Here is a 23,408-nt window from a genome sequence, read left to right on the forward strand (position 1 = left end):
ATTTTTACGATACTCTATAGAAAAAGAAAAACTGGCCTATCTACTTATACAATACCTAGCTCTATTGAGTATCCAAAGAAAAATTACGATTGAAGAAAGATGTTTTAAATCAGTTTACCATTCAAAATGTAGGATTATATATTCGTTTTAACTGTATTTTAATTTATAAGTAGATTAAACAATGATTTATTTTCTATATTTTATTTTATGTTACTTTACTTATTTTAATCGCGCAAACTATTAAAGTATATATTTTTTAAATTATACTTACAAAAAAATTAATACATTTTCTTTTTGTTAGATTTTTTAAATTTTTAAAATTTTAAACATCTTAGACCCCCCCACCACGAAAAAATCTAGATATGGCCTTGTATGGTATACATTTGAAAACAAATTATAAATTAAAATATTAATATTATAAAATTATAACTCCTATACAGACTTACAGTATACATTTCAAGAGATGATTTAAACAATATCATTGAAGCATTTTTTCTAGCTTCTACAAGAGTATATCTATTAAAACGAAGTATGAAAAGTTTTTCCAAGTACAGTCGATTTATAAAATACACTGAAAATACAGAAATCTTACATGGTTTGATATAATTCTTAAAAAATATTAATTTGCAAAATGTCATTTAAAAATCTAAGTGATGAGAAACTTGAATAAAATTTTGAATATCTCATTCCCTAGTATCCGAAATTGTTAAGAAAAATGCGTTTAATTATTATTTAAGATTATAATAAATTAATTAAAGCATATAATTTGGCTTATAGAGAGGAAGAAACCCCCCTCCACGTTACATCAATTTGTATAGAATATACAAGAAGTATAGGAATAATAAAAATAATAATAATTAAGATAATAATTTAGAATATAACTCCTACAAATTAATTAATTACAATTATTGAGAATATGTAATCTTTAAAACTACCTACGTACCAAATAATTAAAATTAACACTGAAATACGCTTATATACTTTATATTTAAATTATTATTATATTTCACACTTATAACATATAATCAAATAAACTTACAGATATGGTTAATGTCTATACTTATCTCAGTATTTAAACAAATAAAAAAAAATGTAATACAATTGCTGAGTAGGTAACGCATGATGAACACCTACGAGCTGTTTACGACTTAGTTCATTTTTAGAATCATTTACCATGGCTCGTTGGTCGGATAGTAAATTTTCGGTTTATTCAGAAGACTCTTTTATAAGTGAGTACCTAATGAAATTTTTAATTTTATTTAAAGAAAAAGTTATTTTTTTTAAGTTTGAGCATAAATTCTTTTACACATGTTTATTTTTTTTTGTAAGATATTACCCTTAATGAATTCTTAATTTGCTCACTATATTTTATTTAATATCCTTATAATATCTTATCAGATACTTCTCAATTTTAATTTTATTTTAATATGTGTATTCAAATTGGAAAATACTGAACTTTATATAAATTGTGTTAGAATAAAATATAGACATTACACAAGGGTACAGTCTTATTATACAATAGTACAGTTATTGTTATTGTATATTATTAAAGCTATAATGTCCTAAAATATTTTATTTCTTTCTTTGTTTTAAAAAAGCTTAAAAATAGAATAGCGGAAGATTAAATACATTTAAATCTTCAAATTAAATAGATTAGCGTTAACTTAAAAATAATAAAAGATTGGAACATAGGTTCAACTAACGAGGTGTGATTATTGGAGCTTAACCTCTCTAAATATTTTATTAGCTCTTCCAGATTAAAAATAACAAGTTTTAGAATCTTATGTTTCAAATTGAGAACTGAACTTATAATAGTGAATAGTAACAATTGTTGCTTGAATGTTAATTAGTAGATGGATGTGTGGGATTGTAGGTAGCTGCGGGTCAGTGTGATATTGGATATTATACCCCCCCCCCCAAATGTAAGCTCTAGTTACACCTATGAATAAGAACAATTACTTGTATGAAATGTTTCAATAAATTGCCATCCTTCATTAATTTGTCATTATTTATTTAAGGTAGGTAGATAGTAATGATTATTATACTAGGTACGTATAAGAATATAATGTGTTTGTACTTCAGAGATCACTTTTAATTCCCTTTTAATTAGCATCAAAATGTTTTCTTTTTATATACTGACTTTTTGAACAAAAACTAATTTTTCAACTAAGAATTTGAAGTTTCAGATTCTATTTATATATTGAATATTTTATTAAGGAATGAATGGTAGGCTCCTTTAACATATATGCTTGCAATCCTCAATGCGTCCTTTATTTTCTTCCCTATAATTTTCTTTTGATTGGCTTGAATCGGGTCAGATAATCACCTAGAAAATAATATTAGAATTATGACATTTTTTAAAGCTAATTAATGAATAATAATATTTTTAAATCTAGAGAAATTGTAAACAATTTTAGTAAATTTCTTAAGGAGTAAACATTGAACATTTTTCATATTTTTTTAAAACTTAATACAAAATTATAAATTAAACAAAATATATTATTTACTGTATTATTAAACTAAAATCTAGTACCTATTGTATTTAAAATTTTTAAATAATTTATCACAGGTTGTATTATTAGTTTTTTCCAAACTTTTATAGCATCATTAAAAAAATATAGTAAGTAAATAACTTTCTCAAATGTTTAGTAGATAATAAATACTAATCTATAACATTTAATCTCAAATTCATTAAGGGACTCCATGAAAAGCACGTTTTATATTAAATTAATAACATCTAGTTTTCGAATATAGTTATGTTACAAAATGAAGTTAAATTTATTTAAAGTACATAATTTATCTACTAATATAAAAAAATATTCGGCACACTTTTATAAGTAAGTAAATAATAATACTAAAAGTATGATATGGCAAATTAGGTTGATTATTCTACTAATAGTTATCAAATGAGTAACTTTAAATATAAATTAATCAAGTACAATAAATTATTTTATTCTCCTAAAATATATATATTTTAAAAAATTACCATTGTGGATTATTTTTTTCCGGCTTAACGTTTCATTGGAGAACTTTACTTTCAAAACGATCTCCTCCCATTTTTCTCTATCATATGCTATATTTTACCAATCTGTTTCAACTTCTTGGGTTACTTCATTCTATTTATTATTTATGCTGTGTATTCATCTTCTTCAAGGTCTTATATTTCGTTTCCTTCCTGCTAAAATCCAAGTTGTTATTTCTTATATTAGGCGTCCGTCTGCTCTTCATACATGACCGGCACATTGCATTCATATAATTTTAGTAAATTTCCCAATATCTTCCTTTCTGTAAAAGTTTTCCAGCAGTGCATTTGTTCTCAATTCCCATTGTTGTGTTTTGGTATTAAATACTGGGTCATATATTCTTCTTTAGACTTTCCTTTCAAAACTTCTTAGTTTGTCTAAGGTACTTTTAGTTATGAACCATGTGGCACAGGTATAAATCAATACTAGTCTTATGTAGCTTACATATAGTTTTTTTTAATAATTTTCAATATTGGTATTGATTTAAAGAGTTCCTCTATTGTGAAATAACATCGGTTTGCTATATTCATCCTCCTATTTATATCCTTGTCCATAATATATTTGTTGTTTAGAGTCACTCCGAGGTACTTAAATTCTTTCACTTATTCTAATTAATTATTTTATATTTTGTGATTGAAGCTATCCTCTGATCTTCTTGATACTGCTATATATTATGTCTTCTCCAGAACATATTTTAATTAATTTTTACTAGGTGGCACTAAAATAAAATTGTCTACCATCGTATTTCATAGACGTGGTGTTCTTCGGCAGAGGAACATACAGGGAAAATAAATTCCTGTCACTACGATCGTTATGAGAATGTGTTGGTTAGTGGTGCGATCACCCACCACTGGGTAGCATTCAATTATCACTGGGGGGCACTAGTGCCACATACTTTATATGTTAAAATTTGCTCTGGTCTTCTCTGAATTAACTAATTTACTACCATTATGGAATGAAAAATTAAATAATTGTTCCACTCTATTATTTTTTCTTCGAAACATCCATATTTTTAGTAATTATTTAGACATGATTACATGTGAAAAAAAATATTTATTATTTTATCAACTAAAAAAAGTTTTAACAGCCTCATAAAGCATCTAATTGATGGGTTATTTTATAATAGTTTAAATATTCAAAAATATTAATAAAGATTTGAAGTTGTTGAGGTATTTGTAATTTAATAAATTCTATAAATTACCCGTTTTATGAAACAAAAATTGGAATATTTTTAAGAATTTAATCGTTCAATTGTAAATTATACTAAATGGTAAAAAGAATAAAAATTAAATTGTTTGAATCAAAGTTTCTGATTTAAGGGCAAGATTAATAATTAATATTATTGGTAAAATGAAATCAGCCATTAAATAAAATTAAGAAAAAAACTTTGTAAAAAAACTGCCTTAAATTGAAAATAATATCATAGATATACTATTATATAATATTATCATAAATGCACAACAAAGAAGAATAAATTGTTTTCTAAAATGATTAGAACAGTGTTTAAATTTTGTATAAACAACCAGATAATTTACAATTTCTATCAATTTTGGATATATTTTTTTAAAGAAACTATTAAGAAATTAATTTTATTAAATAATAATTATTCGTGTAAAAGTTATATTTCATTAACTAAATAAAGAGGTAAATATTAATATGCTACTACTATCAACATATACAATTACTAGGTATTCAAAATCTATTAGATATAATCTATTATTGTATATTAATTTTTTTTTTATCAAAAATTATCCGTCAACTTTAAATTGTAAAAAATCTTTTTCTCCTTCGACTTTTACCAACTATTAAGGGTCAGCCACCCTTGTCCTAAACCTCCACTCGTCTCAATTTTCTACATCCTCTACGCACACACCAACGACCCTAATATTCAAATTTTAAATAATAAATTGTTTAAATAATTATTCAATTTTCTTAAAGGAAGCTAAAATAATTTTTAATGTATTTTTCAGATTTAATTTAGTTATTTCAAATAAATACAAATTTTGAATTGCTGTTTTTCACCAATTATTTATTTTTTGAAATTATGGAGAAAAATATCTAAATCTATTCTTACTTCTTTTTTTAATTGTTCAGAAGCTTATATCTTACCCAATAGAAATTATTATTTTAATTACATAAAATATGAATTGCCAAAGATATTTAACTATCTTAATTATTATAGGATTATTGTATTATAAATAATCCAATGTACATATATTTAAATATGATTGTAGTTATTTTTTATGAAGCGCGATTAAGGAAACTAACAACGTTCACCGACAGAGTGCGTATATCTATTTTCTTAATTTAAAACGCAATAGGTCGAAAAAATATAATTCATAATAATATGAACGTTGAATACGAATAGCCAGAGTAACTATATAAATGCATCAGTATTCCCACTGTTTTCAAAAGATAAAGATTACAAAGTGCTAATTTATTATATAACAATAATACAAGTGGTTATACAACTTTTATGTTTAAAAAAATTCTTTAATGGTGTGTTTTAAAGTATAGGTACTTTAAGAAATAAGTGCTTTATTAATTACCTAGTTCAAGTGTAATACAATTGACGTGTCAATATATAGTGCAATCTTTGTGTATAAGATTATAAATACATATTAAGCACAAAAGCGATTTTCATAATGATTTTGTGTAAAAAACGAAAAGGTAAAACAAATTATTTTATTTTATGATAATATACAAATTAATAAAATATTACTACATTACACTAATTTAAAACACTAAATCAAAAATGTGAGAATCCTATTTTTTGAACAGGTCTAATTCAAATATATATACAAAAATATATAATGCTAATAATTTATTTAAACAATTATAAACATTTTGATTTAAATTAATCAATTAAAATACACATAAATTGTATATATTAATGCATTCAATTCATGAAATACATTTAATAATATGAATCTAAATTTAAATACAATGTTAAATTAGTTTATTCAAAATCTGTAAGTTAATTTATTATACATTTATTATTATTTTTAATAATATAATAAATGTGCAAGTTAATAATTATTAAAAAAAAAAAAAAGAAAAATAGTCTATATTTACGTACGCTCTGATAAGTGGAATGGTAGTGCACCAACATTTTGTATGGCAACCTCTGCCAATGTACACTGCTTAAAAAAACATCTTCATAATTAACCGGTTTATTAATCAATTATTATGTATTAAATTTTATAGATAATAATACGTTTTTTTTTAGTTTCGTTGTTTGCATTAGTTAAATTGTATAATATGTTTTTTATTTTATTTCTATTTGGTCTAATGCCAAATAATGTTTATATGGGTTCAAGAAAGACAAAATGTACATATTTTAATAATTTTCTAGGTTATGAATGTTTTATATCAAATATATATAAATGTTTATATTTAAACATTCAGGCATAATATGATCGACTTATTTAAAACAGTCTATTACAGAGAGTTCATTGACCATGAAATTGGAACAACAAGCACGTGAAAAAATATATTCAATTTAAATGATTATTGTATATTGAATATAGTTATTCATAAATTGCTCTTAAGTAATAAAATAATTGTTTTGGAAATATAGGCTGAATAATAAATTTTTAGTAACATTAAAATTGAAAAGCGCTTTATAAAATACACGACCTTTTATGCTAATTATAAGAATTACGAATTAAAACAGATTATTCGATGGTAATCGGTATGAAAATTTACTAATATTTTTTAATTATTATTAAATATGCCGAAATAAATTAATCTTTGCGATTTAGTGATTTTATTAAAATTATCGTCATACATTCAACTTATTCCAGTACCTACCATAAATTTTTAATAACTAATGTATTGTAGCAGGCAAACATATAAAAATATCAGCTATTAGAAAATTTGCAATAATTTTATGAAGTATTTATTTTATAATATATAAATTTAGTTAATTTATACATTAGCCATATCAGTAGGTATATTATTTTATATTAGTAAAAAGTATAGCTTTTTAACACAATTGGCTATTATATTTTGGTATCAATTTGTATTCTGATTTGTGGTTTTATTTTTGATGTCAGAAAAATAAATTGAAGTGATTGCAATACGAGGAATACAATTATTGCAATACAATAATTAAGATCAATAAATAATATTTGATAAACAAACGGTAGTAGTAAACAAAACATGAAACATATATTGCATATCAATTTTCCACACATATTAATATGATTTGTCTTAATATTCGACATTGAAAAATTAATACCATTCCTTTATCAGAATAGAGTAATATAATTTCCTAATTGAAATATTATAATGAAAATATTATTATAGCTTGGCAAATTCTAGTTTTAATGAGCAATGTATTTATGTTTGTAATATACCTACATTTGTAGGTTAACAGAACAGTTTTTTTTTGTAAATAAATAACTCATTTTATTCTTCAACAATGCATAATCTTGCATTATTTACTAGTACAAAATTTTTTAATAATATTTGTATGGATTAACATTTACCTAAGATGTACTTAAATATTCATAACAATGAAAATAAAAGTCGAAGCATAACTTTAAACTAATACTGTCTAATAATTCATTCATGTTTATATTACGGTTTTGAAAAATTTAAAAATATTAATAATATAAATTTAATATTTCTAAGATTCTTATATTTTTATTTTTACTCAACGTAAATTTGTATTTTTCGTTAACAAATAATAGGATATATAAAAATCATATTTAAAATATTTATTATGATGTTTCTATGAACCATAAAGCATCTAAATAATAAATTATTACTGGAAATATATATTTATTTTTGGTCAACAATTTAAAATTTATATTGCTTTATTTTTCCAAAATATTACAATTTAATAGTTAAATATATCCATGAAAACAAGAATCATATTTTAAATTAAAATATAGAAATACTCAATAATATATGAATAAAACAATAAAAAAAATTTATTTAATATTCTTTTTCTTTTTAGCCTTTCTCCCAACTATTTGTTGGAGTTGGCCACCCTTTACCTAAGCCTCCACTCGTCTCAATTTTTTACATCCCCTATGCACACACCAACGGTTCTCATATTATTCTCAATCATACCCAACCATCTCTTTTTTGGTCTTCCTCTTTTCTCTATAACGTTAATTTTCATAACAACTCTTACTGCATTTGTTTCCTACTAAATAATATTAAAAGTATCTAATATTTAAAACATTAATACATATATTGGGATACATAAATAAATAATGTATAATTGAACCAAAGTAAAAATAGTTTAGATAATTATTTTACTGAAAAACATATTCACATGAATGTCAAATAATAGGCATAAAAAAATAAACAATTAGTTTATATGGTAATATAAATAAACAAATAAATAAGTACCAGTTTTGAATTAAAATTTCATTATCTGGTACATAAAATGTCAAACAAATCGTGACTGAATATGAAAAAATAAAGAATAAAAAATAAATAAATTTATAAATTAAAATTAAAATTTTGTATTTATAAAAAAAAAAATAAATACTTTATTTTTTCATATTCAGTCACGATTTGATTGGCCTTGTACATACCTGACGATAAAGTTTTAATTCGAATCCGGTCGTACTTTACATTTATAATAATATTTCAGACTAAGCATTTATTTATTTATTTATATTTGCTATAAGCTATTTGTTTATATATTTATATATTAATTTACAAGTATTAACCATTTAATAATTTTTAATTTTAATTAATTTTTTTATTATTTTATTATTCATTGTTAATTATTTAAAATTATTTAACATAATAATGTTCATAAAAACATATTTATATTGTACGTTGCTTACATTTATTTTGTTTTTAAACAAAATAGAAGTTTTTAATCTGTAATGTAAAAATTTTTATTACAATTTTTTGTTTCGTGTAACAAATATTTAAAATATTTTAGAAATGACTATTGTTAAAAAAATAAAATTAATCTTATAATTTTCAAATCAAATAATAAGTTCAAATGCTTACCAAAAATCTGGTTATAAAATTGCATTATTTTTATTATAAATTTATATATCAAAGTCCATAGGGAAATATGCACTATAATATTAGAAATAATATATTTAAGAAATTTTATTTTTATATTATTTAAAATAATATATGTATCCATATACGCAATAGATGTAATCAAATTAGATATATTATAATTTTATGATACTATATTTTTCTAACTCTTATAGGAAATGAATACACTAGATAAAATTAAAAAAGACTTTTATTAGATTGAACTTAATAATTAAAAATAATAATGCACCTACCTATATTATTGTTTGTTTCTTGTTCGTCTGCAACTATATGGATCGGTTGCCACTTGGAATAATCATAGTTAGAAAAAATATTTTTAACTATTTTGTCCTATCAGAACCAATTAACATTTTATTTGTTCGATTTGACCTTTTGTACAACAACATAATGTCAAGAGATCATACTCATATCAATAAAATTTAAGAATAAAAGCAAACAACAACAGTACAATAATAATCATAATTGGTATTAAACTTAAATAATCAGAAAAAAAAAAGAGTTTCATGAGAGACTGTGAATCATAGCACAATTGAGGCAATCGCGGTGATTGATGAATAATTAATTAGGTTATTTCTTTAACATCATGGTTGTAAAGTATAGTGTGAATTCCAATAATTTTCCGTGTGACTTGCTCGTTTACCTACCACATGATTGACAAGTATTTTCTTTTCTGTATCGTATGGAGGTACAGCGATTTCTTTGAAATTGCCCGAAAGCAATGTCGAATATTCGCTATCAAATCTTTCAGACGATAATGAATCGTTCGAGTTATAACAGTATCTTTGAGTCTGATTGTCATTTGTATTGGATTTGGATCGAAATCGAACATTATCTGTTCGTTTATAGAGAAATAAATAAAGCCCGGTGAATATGATTAGTAGTAGTATGAAACCGACTAAAGATATCAAACCCAAAAATTGAACTGCTTGTTGGTCGTCATTTATTTCTAGATGTTCAGCCAATCTCTGTGAGATGTTGGTCAGTGTATTTCTTTTCTTGTATTTAGATGATATTTTTGTATCATATTCATGAACACTATTCATTTTATTTAATACTTCATTGAATTTACTTTAAATAATTCAACTTGAAACGAGAATAAAAAACAATAAATATCCATAGCAATTTGATATTATAAATGTACCAACTTCTTTAGCAAATTAAGCAAAAAAAAAAAACTAAATTAATCTTCTCTCTCTCTCTCTCTCTCTCTCTCTCTCTCTCTCTCTCTTCCTGGCATTTCTACTCTCTAAGAGTTTTTGCCGCTATTACTACACTTCGCCTCCTATCTCTATCTCGGGCTGTCTCTCTTTAATCTTCAACTCCAAGGGTTTTTAAATCTTCTTCTACCACGTCAATCCATCTTTTCCTAGGTCTACCTCTAGGTCAAATTAATCTTAGAATATTAAAAATGTTAAAAAATAATTTACAAAATGTTATTAATATTTTAATTTTTTTCCTGATATATAAATCAATAGGTTTATCGATTTATCATTATAATTATAAGGGGATATTGTAGAAATTATAATATTTATAACAACTTAAATTATATGCTTAGTAACTTATAGATATTTTAAAATAATTATCAATAATAGTTATAAATAAAGTATAGAAAGTCGGTAAATATTTCTATAAATTTAAATAAATATAGTATAAAATATTTAAATAAATTTGAACCATAAAATATGTAATAATTTATATTTTTACTTTATGTATGTCTTGAATAAAATATACGTAACATGTTTAAATAATAACTATTGTTAAACATATTTGGAGTACAAAGATTATACGTAATATTTTACGTTTATTAGGAATTCATACGCATTACGGATTAAACAAACATATATTATTAATAAAGTTATTTTAAGACTCAAGGCATTTAAGACTCTTTTGTTGTCGTATGCAAAAAAAATTCTGTTGGAATTTGGAACAAGTTTATAGTTTTACTAGTAATTTACATTGTGATAAGAAATATATTTTAATTAGTTTTACAAACTCTACGAACTGATGGTAGAAAATTGTTAGTATAATTCTATATAATGAAGAATAAAAATTATCCAATCATTAAAAAACATATAAATACTTTAAATAAGTTGCAAATAATGCATCAGATAATATGAAACCAAAATGCGAATAATAAAATAAAAAATAGCAATACATTTTTATATTGCTTTATTATTTCCCTTTTTATATATATTTATTATAATAATTAACAGTATGTTTATGTATATTATTATTTTCATAATTGATACTACAATAGTTTCCAGTAAAGTAAATATGATTCATATAACTAATAAATTTAACTTTAAACTTTTATTCTTTATGGGTTCGTTGACCTCTTTAGATGATTTAATTAAGTCAAGCATTTAAATTAACCGTCAGTATTACCATATATTGGTAGGTATATATTCATCTATTAAATATATTACTTTTTAACATTATCAATAAAAACATTCTGTTATATAAATAATTATCAAAATGAATTACCAAGTATATTCTATAGATTTTGTAGCTTAATTTCAATATATTATAAGTCAAAAAGAAGAAATCAGAATGATAAGATTGAAAGTAATTTTTCAAATTAGTTTAATAAGTCGATCTGTCAAATAAGTAGAAAAATAATTGAAGATTTTCGAATATAATTTAGTTTTTGTGTCTTACAATACCTACGAGTATATTATATTCTATTGTGTGTTGTAATTTTTTTTTCATTATTGCATTAGAAAAATCATTATTTTATCAATCATAATGAATTAATAATTAAAAATACGTATTGGGGCTAATTAGATCAGTATCATACAAAATTAATTACTTTAATTAAATTGAGTAAATATTATTATTTTTATAGCTTTATGAATATAAGGATTAACAACAATTGTGTATAGTTTATAAATTCATTGGTGTGTCCTTCCAAAGGTTAAAATAAATTATGTTGCATATAACCTTGAAGACAATTATTTATTTATTGTTATTTTGTGTTACCTATATATTCAACTTCATTTGATAGCTCATACTCATGGATGTTAAAATATGGTATTATATAATGTTGATAGCATACTTCAATAAAAAAAATAAAAAATACTTAAATATTGGTAATTATAAAAAATATACTACCAGTTTAAAATAATATGTAATCACTGATGTCATAGCTATAAATTATTATAAAATAAAGCAAGACATGATATAATAGCTCAAATGTAATTGCAAACATACAATTGGCTAGTTATATAGTAATTTTAAATGCTTTGTATAGCTTTTTATTTTTTTTTTTTTTTACTATAAAATTGGTAGTAGAATATAATAGAGTTTACACTGTTTTTAATAATAATAAATTAAAAATATTTTATTACATTAATTATATTAATTCCGTACTATATAACAAAAAAAAAAGAAAAAAATTACATGCTAATTAGTTGCATAAGATAAATTATTTCTAGATAATAATGTCTATACTTTTATTGCGTTCTATTATGATACAATTCATACAAAAATAACATAAAACCAAAAACGGTGTACTTATAGGTGTTTTATTCAAGGCTATTGAAAATTACAGGAATTAACATTTATTAGTTTATTTTCTAAGCACAATTTAATATGTCTGGGGTAATTATTTACTCTGTGTACCTTAAAACTGGTTAAGAATAGTTTTATTTTTCATTTAAGGTTTTAGAATTTATTTGTACCCATGAAATATTATTAGTAGTCATAGCATAAGCATAATTACACTTAAACTATGAATATTCTAATATATATTATTTCTATTCAAAATTTTATTTATTTTCATTGCTAAAATTAGCAACCATAAAATGTATTGTTCTCTTCAAATAATGTTTAAACATTAGACTCGTGTGTCGGTATCTAATCACACAAAAAATGAATTGAAGCCCTGGTTCTTATCATAATTTCATTAATCCAACTCTAAACTTGTTTTCGTGGGTTAATAAATTTATTGTTAAGAATAAAATATAATAGAATATTCTTTTTTTATCAGATATCAGATTTAAATTTAAAATACACTCAAAACTATACTACAGTACAGTCTTTCGTACCGATCGGACGTGTTTGTGGTTTGTTAGTATCTACCGTGTAATAAAATATTATCTAATGATAAGTCATAAGTAATACATCTTTAGAAATGTCGAGACAAGTCGATACGCCAATTTTAAAGATAACAAATTTTTCTAACACGCATTGATCATTCAATAAATTATGTAATGAACTTGCTGAGTTCCATTGATGAAAAGCATAATAGAGGTATGCAGGAAATAAACAATAAATTAAAAGTCTACGAAAATAACTTTACCAATTTAAGGAATAAATTGGATGAACTAGTGACCTCATTTAATAATTTGCAAAAAGAAAATAATTTATTAAAATCTGAATTAAATTATTTGCGAGATAGAGTGAAATTGATTAACTTTGTTGACCAAAATAACATCGATCTTGTAAACGAAGTTAATGAAAGATTATCTAGATCACGCAATATTATAATTTTTAATTCAGAAGATGATATTATTAGTGATGAAGCAATTGTTAACGATTTAATATATAACATGAAAGTAAATGTACCTATTGCTAAAATCCAAAGAATAGGTAACTTATCATCTAAAAATCTGCCTTTACGAATTACATTCAATGATACATCAGATGTGACTACCATTTTAAAATCAAAATCAAAATTACGAAATACAGATAAATATAAAAATTTATGGATAAACTCGGACCTGACAAATTATCAACGTGAACAAATGAAATATTTTTGTCATGAACTTCAACAAAAGAAAAATAGCGGTGAAAGAAATTGGATTATAAAATATGTTCATGTTGTACCAACACTTTTCAGAAAAACTGATTCAGATCGTGCAAAGTAATTTAAATAAACATAATATTAGTAATAGTTCTAAGTTTAATTCCAAAAATAATTTTAATTCATATAAATCTAAAACTTATTCCCAGAATGTTAGAGGTTTGCGCACTAAATTATATGTATTTAGATCAGAGGTTCCCAAACTTCTTATAATACGACCCATTTTGAAAATTATTTAAATTTTGACGACCCAAAATAACATCATTGACCTTGACCACATCATTGATCATTTTTTTTTGCTGTTTTCATCATTTTAAATTGAAGAAAAGTATTATATTTATAAAAAAACTTTATAGTATGTAATTTAATTAATAAGTATATAATTTTAATGTGAAGGATGTAATTGTTTTCTATTTTTCATAACTGCATTCATATCCACTTTTTTATTTTGATTACAAAGAACTTGTTGTAAGCTCATCATCAATTAATTTTCTTTTTTTAACCACTGAGTCAGATATTATCTCTGTTTCTTAGAACTTTAAGTCATTAACTTTTTATTTAAACATTTGTCCGAAGTAACTGTACAATAGCACAACAAAAAACGAATTTTTTGGTTATTTGAAAAATAGTAAGATTTAAACTACGTGCATGTATCGTATTCAATGTACCGTTTGTTACTGAAGATAATCAATTAATTTGAACGTCATACAAATACTAATTTGTTGCTAGGTATATTTTCAATAATCATTAATCTAATTGCGTTGTGTTGACACAGTCGAGCATAGACATATAAAGGAATATTATTATGTCTATTGGTTGCAGTAAATTTGTAATTGTCATAAACGCAGATAACAGTTAATAATAAAATTAACTAAATAATTAAACATCAACCATAAGTAATAAAAACACATGAAAAATATAACGGACCCATTAAAAATTTAATCACGACCCACGTTTTGGGAACCTCTGATTTAGATATAATATACCTTTATTTAATGTCGATCATTTTGTATTAACAGAAACCTGGTTATCTACTGACATAACAAATAATGAGCTCGGGTTTGATAAATTTAATGTTTATCGGATAGACCGGATAAAGAAGACAAGTACTTGCAAGAGGGGAGGTGGTGTGTTGAAAGGTATATATAAACGTTTCGATGCACACATAATTAAAGTTCCTAATGATAGTATTGAACTAGTATTCGTGATGATTGTAGGTAGAAATAATTATAAATTTATCTTAGGTGCTTGTTATATATCACCGTCTAGTAAAGGTAATAAATATTTAGCTCTAACTGAAACGGTAGAATATATATTTAATATATATTCGCCAAATAAGAATTTTATTCTTATAGTAATTTTAATTTATCCGGTATGCGGTTTATAAATAACAATATTGGCCTTAGTTACATCAACATCATCATCATCACTGGCTTTTATAACTCTATTAGAGTTTTTGCCGCAAACACTATGTCCCTCCATTTCTCTCGATCTTGTATAATTTCCTTCCATTCTTTTACTCCCACAGTTATAAGGTCCTCTTCTATTATGTCAAGCCATCTCTTCCTTAGTCTGCCTCGAGGTCTTTTCCCTTCTGGTTGCCATTCTATCACTGCCCTAATGGTTTCTTCTTCGCTTCTTCTCATTATGTGCCCAAACCACTGTAATCTTTGTCCCTTTATGTACTTAGTGACTGGTGCTAGGTCCAGTTCTTCCTGTAATTCCTTCTCCATTCATTTGTTCTTGCGTCGCGAACTGGTCCACATATCTTTCTCCATATTTTGTTTTCGAAGGTTCTAAGTCTTCTTTTCGTCACGCTTGTTGTTGTCCATACTTCACACCCATAAGTGAGAGTAGGCCTTATTATTGCCGTGTATAACCTTAATTTTTTCTTCTTAGACAGCGCTTTAGACTTAAAGAATTTTGAAAATGCAAAAGAGGCTTTTTCTGCCTTTGCTTTCCTCACACTTATCTCCCGTGACCAATCATTTTTTATACTAAGAAGCGCTCCTAAATATTGGAATTCTTCCACTTTTTCGAAAGCTATTGATTCAAATACGTTTTGTGGTGGGTCGATGTCGAGAATCTCTAGAATTTTTGTTTTTCCACATTAATTTGTAACCCTACTTTTGATGCAGCGTTTTCGAGAGCCATTGTTAGATTTAAAGCATCCTCTAGTGATTCACCAAGGATATTCAGATCATCCGCAAAACCTAAAATCTGCACTCGATGTTCATTAACCGCTACCCCACTTTCTGCATTTTGCATCATTCTTACCGCTTTTTCAAGTGCTAAGTTAAGCTTCTAGGTGTCTGCATTTAGTTCTCTGTCTTCACGACCCGGTTTCCTGGAGTAGTCGGTCTGGGGCCTCGTTCTACGGAGTTTGGGATCAAGAGGCCACTCATTGACCATATTGGATCCTCTTCGCCTCCTCCTTCCCGCGCTTCATGATCCTTGTGAGCAGCTCCTCTATTCTTCTCCAAGACTCCTTGCTTTTCAGCATCAGGTTGATTAGATTCTCCGGCGTTAGCTGGTCTACTCCTAGGTATCCGCAGGCTTCTCTCCGCCAGTGGTACCAAGCGTCACATGCGAACACCGCATGTTCGACGCTGTCCAAAGTTACTCCGCATTGTGTGCACTCTTCCGATTTGCGTTTGTGGTACTTCAGTTGGTACTCGTTAAAACACCCAGGCTAGTTAACACCTGGCACAGATGGAAGGATACCTCCCAATGCCTCCTCCTGAACCATGGTGTGATGTCCCTTATGAGACGATGTGTCCAACTTCCTTTTGTTGAGGTTGTCCATTGCCGTTGCCAGCTTCTCTCCAGTGCTTTCCTCGCTGTTACTTTGTCTGTGCTCGTGCATATCATGCTACTTTCTTTAGCCAGCGAGGCAAGGGGGGCATGCCAGATACTACTGCCGCTGCGTTTGTCGAAGTTGTGCGATAGCAGCACGCTACTCTCAGTATGACCCTCCTGTACGCTGATTCCATCTCGCCGAGCGTTTTGGCTGTTATGGTCCTGTGCCATATGGATGCTCCATATAGGAGCCTCGACGTTACTACTACTGCGAGAACGCGCCTCGTTTTCTGTTAAGCACCCCTGAGGTTAAGCAGGATCTACCCTAGTTGGTGGGTGGCTTCTGCGGCGCGTTTTGCCACTGTCGCTACAAAGTTGTTGCGTAAAGTGCGTTCTTTAGTCGAAAAACACCCTGAGGCACTTAACACACTTGCTTGAGACGAAAATATGTGTGTGTGTGTGTGTGTGGGGGGGGGGGGGGGGTGGTAGTCCACAGTCATCGTGTTTATATTGTTCCTGTTAGTGAAGACTATCGCTTCTGTCTTATGTAGTGTCAATTCCAAGTCGTTCGGTTCATTCACGCTGCTACATCCTTTAGCGCAGTGCCTAGTCTCTCCTCTAGTAGAAACGGCACCTGCACTGTAGTTAGTATTGCTATGTTGTCCGCGAATCCTATCAGCTCTGTACCCTTAGTATACTCTATATCTTAAGTAGGTCATCATACAGTAGGTTCCAGAGGTCTGGTCCGAGGACCGACCCCTGAGGAACGCCGCAGCTCATGTCCGCTCCGTGTGTAGACCCATCCTTCTTAGTGTACGTGATTCGCCTGTTCGATAGGTACTGACTTAGAATATTGCGAAGTTAATGAACGCATTTTTTACGTCTAGCGTCAGCATACTCTCCCCTTAGATGATAGCATAGTACTAATAGATAGATATCACCCACCATTTATAATTAAAAGTAATATTAAAAAAAATATATCACATGATGAAACCAAGTCATGGTTCATCATGAAAAACATCGACTTTACAAAAATGAACAATATGTTAGCAAATATTAATTGGTCGGATTTATATTCAATAATAAATATAAATTTGGCAGTTGAAAAATTTTATAATGATTTACTTAATGTAATAAATAGTTTAATTCAAAAAGTTTACACCAACCAAAATAAATTTCCAACATGGTTTTCAAAAGAGCTACGTTTGTAAATTATTAAAAAAAAAAAAAAAATACATAAATCATCTAAGGTTACAGGAGATAACAAGTTTTATGCCGAATTTTCACTTATTAGAAGCCGCTGTAAGAGACTCTCTAAAGTATGTTATTCTGATTATTTAAAACGTATTCAAGCTTCATGTAATAACCCAAAATATTTTTGGAAGTATATCAATGATAAGAAAAAATCTATGATCTTCCTAACATGATACATTTTAATGATAACAATACAAACAACCCCGATACTACTGTAGATATCTTTAAGGACTACTTTGGCTCAGTATACACTCCTAGAAAAGCATCTTCTTCATATACTTTACATAATTCAATTCCTAATAATGATATTATTGATTTATCCTCTTGTTCATTTCTGTCTTGGAAATTTTCAACACCCTAAATAACTTATCATTTAAAACAAAAATCGGTCCAGATAAAATTCCCGAAATAATATGCCTTACATGTTTTTATACCTTAACCCGTCCAATTCATTATTTATTCAACTTATCATTATCTACAGGTGTTTTTTCAAATCCTTGGAAAACTAGTTTTATTTATCCGATTTTCAAGTCTGACAAATGATCCTTCATAAGTAACTACCGTCCTATTTCTAGTTTGAGTGTATTGCCAAAATTATTAGAAAAACTTATAGAACCAAAAATATCTTATATATTTAAAACTATATTATCAGATAATCAACATGGCTTCCGTAAGACAAAATCCACTCTAACTAACTTGATGACTTCTTATTCTGATTTACTGCATTTAGTTATTAAAGGTGTTCAAGTTGATGCAATCTATACGGATATAAAAAAGGCGTTTGATACAGTTAATATTGATATATTAATAAATAAACTTAATTTTATTGGTGTTAGAGATCCAATCCTTTCATGGTTTAAATCTTACTTATCTGACCGAATACAACAAGTAAAAATTGGTAATTCGATTTCATAAAAAATAAATGTATCCTCTGGAGAGCTACAAGATAATCATCTCTCACCTTTATTATTTATAATTTTTATCAATGATATAAATAATTTATTTCGACATTGTAAATTCACTCTATTTGCAGATGATCTAAAGATTTTCATGTCAGTCTCCTCATTAGAGGATTTTAATAAATTAAAATTTGATTTGAATCAATTCTGTTTATGGTGAGCAAACAATCGCTTAAATTTAAATACGGATAAATGCAGTCAAATTACATTCTCTAAAAATAAGCAACATATTATGTTAAATTATTACTTAAATAACAAAAATCTTAATATTGTATTTAATATTAAAGATTTTGGTATCATTTTTCTAATGACCTTACATTTATCAAATATATCAATGAAATTCATACTAATACCTTACGTGTACTCGGATTTTTAAAACGGAATTGCTGGGGAATTTCATGACCCAATTTGCCTACGTGTTTTATATTTCTCTCTAGTACGCTTGACTTTGGAATACGGTTCAATAATATGGAGCCTTCATCAAGAGTATCTTATAAATAAGTTAGAACGAAACCAAAATCGATTTTTACATATGCTGGCTTATAAAACTAACAACGTTAAACTAATCTTGCATTCATTAGCTTTAAAATTTGATATTGATAGTTTGGAATTTAGAAGACAGTTTAATGACGTACGCTGGCTTTATTGTATACTAAACTCCAAAATGGACTGTCCAGATATACTTATTTTAATTAATATAAATGTTCCAAACGTAACGTAAAAATCCACGTCTACATTCTACATTCCTACTTGCAAACAAAATTATTATCTATTTGTACCGGTAAACCGAATGTTAACTTTAGGTAATAAACTTCCTAATTTTGATTTTTTTTTCAACTCTCTCCCTGAGATAAAATATTGTATGAAGAACATTTTGTAACTTATAATTTATACTTTATTATCTTAAATATTAATAGTTGTTTTCTGTATTTATCTTAATTAAGTTTATTATGTTATTATATTGAAAATATCTTATTATGTATATTTCTGTACTCTATGCCCATCGACCGTTTATTAAATAAATAAATAAAGAAATGATTTATGATTTTATTTTTATCTATTTTTTAATTAACAATACTTAATTTAGATATATAAAATATCATGATAAATGCATATTTTTTTTTAGGTGGTGTTTATTATAAAAAGGACAATTCTAGTAGTCTAAAAGGGCCTATAAGGGCAGCAAGACTTTGTATTTTAAGTTTGCTTTTGCCTGGTATTTTAGTCATAGCTCCTTTGTATATTCGATATCATGTATACTCTGACCATAAGTACCCTTTAGCTGTTACTGATATGAGAATATTAGATCAAAAAATGTCAACTTTTTGGTGTCAAGTAAGTGTTGAGTTTTATTTATGTTATAAATCTTAACTTTAAACTATAATATATATTTATTTTTATTTTAGCGACATATTATTAATACAAATGCTACTTTTAATGCATTTCTAATGCCAGAAAAGCCATCAATGTTACCAAAAATGGAATATGTTGAAATGGAAAGGCATATTACACTAGAAGATGATACTAAAGAATATTGGGGATTTTATTTATTAAAAGATTCTATTGTAAAAGTATCTACATGTTCAAGGTAAAATTTTTTAAAATACAGAATTAAAGTGAATTTTGTACTAAAATTTAATGGATTTAATGTTCCGTAATATAAATAAATAAATATGTTTCATATATCTAATTTTTTTAACTGTTATTACTTCATAAAATAATTGTTTAAGTAATGACTATGATGTAAAAAAAAAAAAAACTTTCATTTAAGTGAATAAAAGAGTTTGTGTTAAAATGTTTTATTATTGTATTTTATCAGGTGGCCAGGTGCTAGTATTATAGTTATTAAGGGACACAAGCATTTAAAAGAATGCGCTTATTTAGGAGATAATTCTAGTGAAGAGCTTGATGAAATTGAATCATCCGAAGAAGGGAATGATACACATATCATTAATTTTATGAGAAAACTCACTTCTGGTATGACTGTACCTGATATGGCACCCGACGTAGTTTATCTTACTCATCATCCACATGATATTATTTTAAACCGAACAAACTTGAAACGATCCAGTAAAACTGCTAATCATCATTTAGATTATGCTGAGGATTTATATCAAAAAGAAATGAAAGAAAAAATTGAAAGTGAAGATTATGTAGTTCAAACCAAAAAAACTAAGCCAATTATCTCAAACGGAGAAGTAATAAGTAATATACTTCAATCTAAAGAATTGATCGAAGAATCATTACGGAAATTAGGAAATCAAGGGGAAGATGGTGCTGCACTTTTGCGTAAATTAAAAGAAGTTCTTAAAAATGATCTAAACGATCCAGTGAATGACACAGTTGAATCCACGAACAGACTTTATCAGATAATTGAAAATGCAATGGCTGATGATGATACGTCATGGCGTGGTCCTAGGTTGAGACATTATCGTAGTAGATTTAAGCGATCGGTTAGTAATAAAGAAGACCAAGAGAACTTGAGCAAAGAATTATTCAAACATGATCAACATAATGATGCAGCAAATGAAGAGGTACAGTAATTAATTAAGTACTTAATTTGACTACTATATATAATAGTATAATATAATATAATATAATATAATATAATATAATATAATTTAATATAATATAATTTAATATAATAATATAATATATATTATCAATCTAAGACAATAACATAACATTACATCAGTATTTAAATTATTAATTACTAAATGATAAATTATATGACTGAAGAGTTAGTACCAACTAGTCACTATTATCTTTAAATGTTTAAATAAAAATTATAATACACTAGAAATGGGAAAATACTTATGCTTTTATAATTTTTATTCCGGCAAACAAGTTTAACAAAACAATGATACAATTGGTTTAGTGCATAACATTTGGATATCTGAAAATATAAATTTCTCCATACCTGAAATATGCTTTTAGATAGTATAATTTATATAATAGCCTCAAAATAAAATAAGTTATATTGTGTACTGTGGTATGTTCAAAAACGTAAGCTAAATATTAAATTTAATAAATTAAGAGTAAATACTTAAAAACGCATTTACTGTAATAAATGTAAAAATTGATATTTATGCGTTATACTTTATATCTATAAATATTAATAAACATTGATACTGTTTTTAGACTGATACGCGTTCAGCAGATGGAATTGCACAAGTTCGTGGCAAAGTAACCACAAATAAAACGCAAATAATAAAAGATGGTAGTCATAGCGAATTTTGGTCATCATTTTCTAGTAGTGAAGAAATGCTCCTTGAATGTGAAGGTCTTTTATTGAGCTTACCATTAGCACCACATCACAAATGTTTACCATTAAATAAACAACCTGATTACAATGTAGCCAGCCATCAGAATACCGTTACATACAAGTAAGTTATTATTTTATACAAAAGTATACTGTATAATAGTTTAAAAATATACTTAGTAATTAGTAGTACTTACTAAGTAGATAATTATACAACTAATTACTTGTTTATTATAAGATAAAATTAAATAATTTATACTTTTGACATAATTTAAAAGAAAAAAAAGTTACACAAACTGAAAAAGTATAATATAAATTGATATTATTAATACATTGATACTTACTAAATTTCAACCATATAAACATATTGAAATATTTGAAGAAATATATTTTACATCTTACCTAAAATTAAAATATTTTTTTAAGATAAAAGATAAACATATATATCATAAATTACTTAATAAATACATTTAAAATGAGATAAGTATGAAGTAGAAGAATATCCTATACTGTACATGTATACATCGATGTACTTAGTATCCTGTGTCATTAACTTAAATGAATTTAGGTATCAAATATTTTAATTTTATTTATTTATATGTTTTATTATAATTCTAGGGTCCCCAGTGAAGGTTATTATTTTTTTGTGTTCAACAGCGAGAATGAAATTCAAGATAATTTCATGCGTATTCATTTTGCAATTAACAAAACAGTATATGATGTTTCAAAACCAATTTCATCTTGCATCAATACCACTGGTGAATGCAAATTATCTTTAAACTTTTGGTCACATCAAACTACAGTGTTAGAAATGATAAAAGCAGGCCCAAGTAGTGATTCTGAAGATGAATTTATAGCTATCTCTACATGCCAGCCCAGATCTGCAGTTTATGCCATTTTTTTGATAGCAGCACCAGTTTTGTTTGTATTATTTTCTTTTCATTGATCTTTAATTATATCTGATATTATATCTAAAGTAACTAGACTAATGTGATATTTGCACAGCATCAATTATCGCTTACATAATTTTAAAGCTTACACTTTAAATATTCAAGTCATACATTATAAGATTAAAAATACCATATGTTTCAAGTTAGAATAATGTTAATAAAATATGCTTAATACCAAACAAAAACACTTTATTTAAAATTTTAATGATTTGATATACTGGATAATAATTTGTAAATATATAAAATAGCAGTATTTAAATGACAACAAAGTTATCTTATACAGATAAATCCAGCCTGAAATAATAAAAATCTAAA

At 26.1% G+C, this 23,408-nt stretch overlaps 2 protein-coding genes across 10 annotated transcripts; one reads left to right on the forward strand and one right to left on the reverse strand.

The window, feature by feature from the left end:
- Positions 1-1,035: 1,035 nt before the first annotated feature.
- Positions 1,036-23,234, forward strand: LOC112685317. Of its 5 annotated transcripts, none has more exons than XM_025557161.1 (7): positions 1,036-1,229; positions 14,889-15,008; positions 20,008-20,216; positions 20,288-20,469; positions 20,701-21,415; positions 22,023-22,267; positions 22,762-23,234. In XM_025557161.1, the coding sequence occupies exons 1-7, from the start codon at positions 1,175-1,177 to the stop codon at positions 23,087-23,089; spliced, it is 1,854 nt and encodes a 617-aa protein (XP_025412946.1). In that variant the 5' UTR covers positions 1,036-1,174; the 3' UTR covers positions 23,090-23,234. The 5 variants fall into 5 exon arrangements, with proteins under 5 accessions (XP_025412946.1, XP_025412970.1, XP_025412962.1 ...); XM_025557177.1 differs by lacking the exon at positions 1,036-1,229 and adding an exon at positions 5,276-5,693; XM_025557169.1 differs by lacking the exon at positions 1,036-1,229 and adding an exon at positions 12,829-13,929.
- Positions 1,622-10,119, reverse strand: LOC112685355. Of its 5 annotated transcripts, XR_003148791.1 has the most exons (3): positions 9,299-10,119; positions 6,103-6,163; positions 1,622-2,326 (listed from the first exon to the last, which is right to left on the reverse strand). XR_003148791.1 is itself a non-coding variant. In XM_025557224.1 (2 exons), the coding sequence occupies exon 1, from the start codon at positions 10,106-10,108 to the stop codon at positions 9,647-9,649; it is 462 nt and encodes a 153-aa protein (XP_025413009.1). In that variant the 5' UTR covers positions 10,109-10,119; the 3' UTR covers positions 1,622-2,326; positions 9,299-9,646. The 5 variants fall into 5 exon arrangements, 3 of the variants coding, with proteins under 3 accessions (XP_025413009.1, XP_025412995.1, XP_025413003.1); XR_003148792.1 differs by lacking the exon at positions 9,299-10,119 and having other exon boundaries at positions 6,103-6,258; XM_025557224.1 differs by lacking the exon at positions 6,103-6,163.
- Positions 23,235-23,408: the final 174 nt, after the last annotated feature.

Source organism: Sipha flava, unplaced genomic scaffold (assembly GCF_003268045.1).
Source record: "Sipha flava isolate LNK unplaced genomic scaffold, YSA_version1 106_pilon_pilon, whole genome shotgun sequence".
In the NCBI taxonomy this organism is placed as follows: domain Eukaryota; kingdom Metazoa; phylum Arthropoda; class Insecta; order Hemiptera; family Aphididae; genus Sipha; species Sipha flava.